General features: G+C 36.5%; 1 protein-coding gene across 1 annotated transcript in view; it reads right to left on the reverse strand.

The window, feature by feature from the left end:
• Positions 294 to 1421, reverse strand: part of LOC109359606 (polygalacturonase-like) — a 1947-nt gene continuing 819 nt past the window's right edge. The window contains exons 3-5 of the mRNA XM_019604306.1: positions 1255 to 1418; positions 659 to 1177; positions 294 to 527 (exon numbers count right to left, since the gene is read on the reverse strand). Of these exons, the coding sequence (XP_019459851.1) occupies positions 294 to 527; positions 659 to 1177; positions 1255 to 1418 (917 nt within the window). The remainder of the gene's footprint in view (positions 528 to 658; positions 1178 to 1254; positions 1419 to 1421) is intronic.

Raw genomic sequence — 1421 nt, forward strand, 5'->3', positions numbered from 1 at the left:
AACAACCATTTGTAGTCGTTTTATTCTCAGGTCCCTACGGACTACATAAAGCCCTCATCCTCATTTTAAGGGATGTCACTCTCTGTAAATAATAAAATAATATAAACAAAAGAATATTTAAATATAATGCCTCATATCTAAGGTTTTATATTTAGGTTTGCAACCACAAAAGTCACCACAACATGATTTTGTAGGTCTTAGGAGTCTTTGTGATCACATTGGTCATATTTTCCCATTGAAATCCACAATATTAAATTGTTGAATATCTTCGTAATTGGTACTGCAACCACAATTTAAAAGATTGATTTTGCAGCTGTACAAGTAGGAGCTTTCCCTAAAATTTTAGGACTGACATTAGCGCATACGGCAATTGCGGGAGCTCCATTGTATGTGAGGTTAATTTCACTAAGTTCCACACCTTGACATGGTACACTTTTGCTGCATAGAAGTATCACCCCTTCCTTAGTTGCTGAAGTGCCCTTGATGTTTTTAAAGAAGACCTTGCTTATCTGAATTTTGGATGGGCTCTAAAGCATTACAAGCATACACAAATTAGAAGATTATAACATGTATGTCATTAGAGGATTAAAGAGATCATAAAGTTTAATGAAAGGAATGGATGAAGTTATATCTAAGTTTATTGAAATGAATTAGATACCTTTTTAGAGCACTCATTCCAAGGACAATATTCTTGGTCTATAATGATTGGGTTGGAAACGTTAACCATGGTAATATCTTCAAAACGCATATTAGTGACAGTAATTGATACAGGGGAACTAGGCCAACTCTTGATTCTCACACCATTATCTGCATTTTTTATAGTGACATTCTTTACTAGAAAATCATCAAGGGGGTCTTCATTATCATACATCCCAAGGCTTCCAACACTGATGCCATGTCCCGGTCCACATTCAACATTTTTGACAACTAGACGAGTGTTGCCATCACCTAACGACACACAATCATCTCCGGTAGCAATTTTGGTGTTAAGAACTTTCACATCATTTGATCTACCAATGTGGATCCCATCAGTGTTGACGCTATCATGAGGAGCACTCACCTTGAACCCATCAAATGTAAAGTTATTGCATGACAAAACATTGACATGGAAGTATTTACTGTCCTTGGAAGTTATGTCCCGAACGATGGAATGATTTAGGAAATTAAAACCAAGATTCTGCACACAAGAAATTTAATTCATTAAAAGTTCTATTTGGCAACTATGGATGTGGGTATGTTAAATAAGTAATTTACCATTGAACGGCTCGCACAATTCTTGTTAGATCCACAACTATTTTGTTTCCAAGCAATTGCACCTTGACCATCAAAAATACCCTGACCTGATAAGGTGAAATGGGAAACATATCCAATAGTAACCCATTGCTCAGCCCCCTTAAGTTGACTGGGGTCTGCTGGTGCTT

Source organism: Lupinus angustifolius, chromosome LG11, assembly GCF_001865875.1.
Source record: "Lupinus angustifolius cultivar Tanjil chromosome LG11, LupAngTanjil_v1.0, whole genome shotgun sequence".
NCBI classification, from domain to species: Eukaryota; Viridiplantae; Streptophyta; class Magnoliopsida; order Fabales; family Fabaceae; genus Lupinus; species Lupinus angustifolius.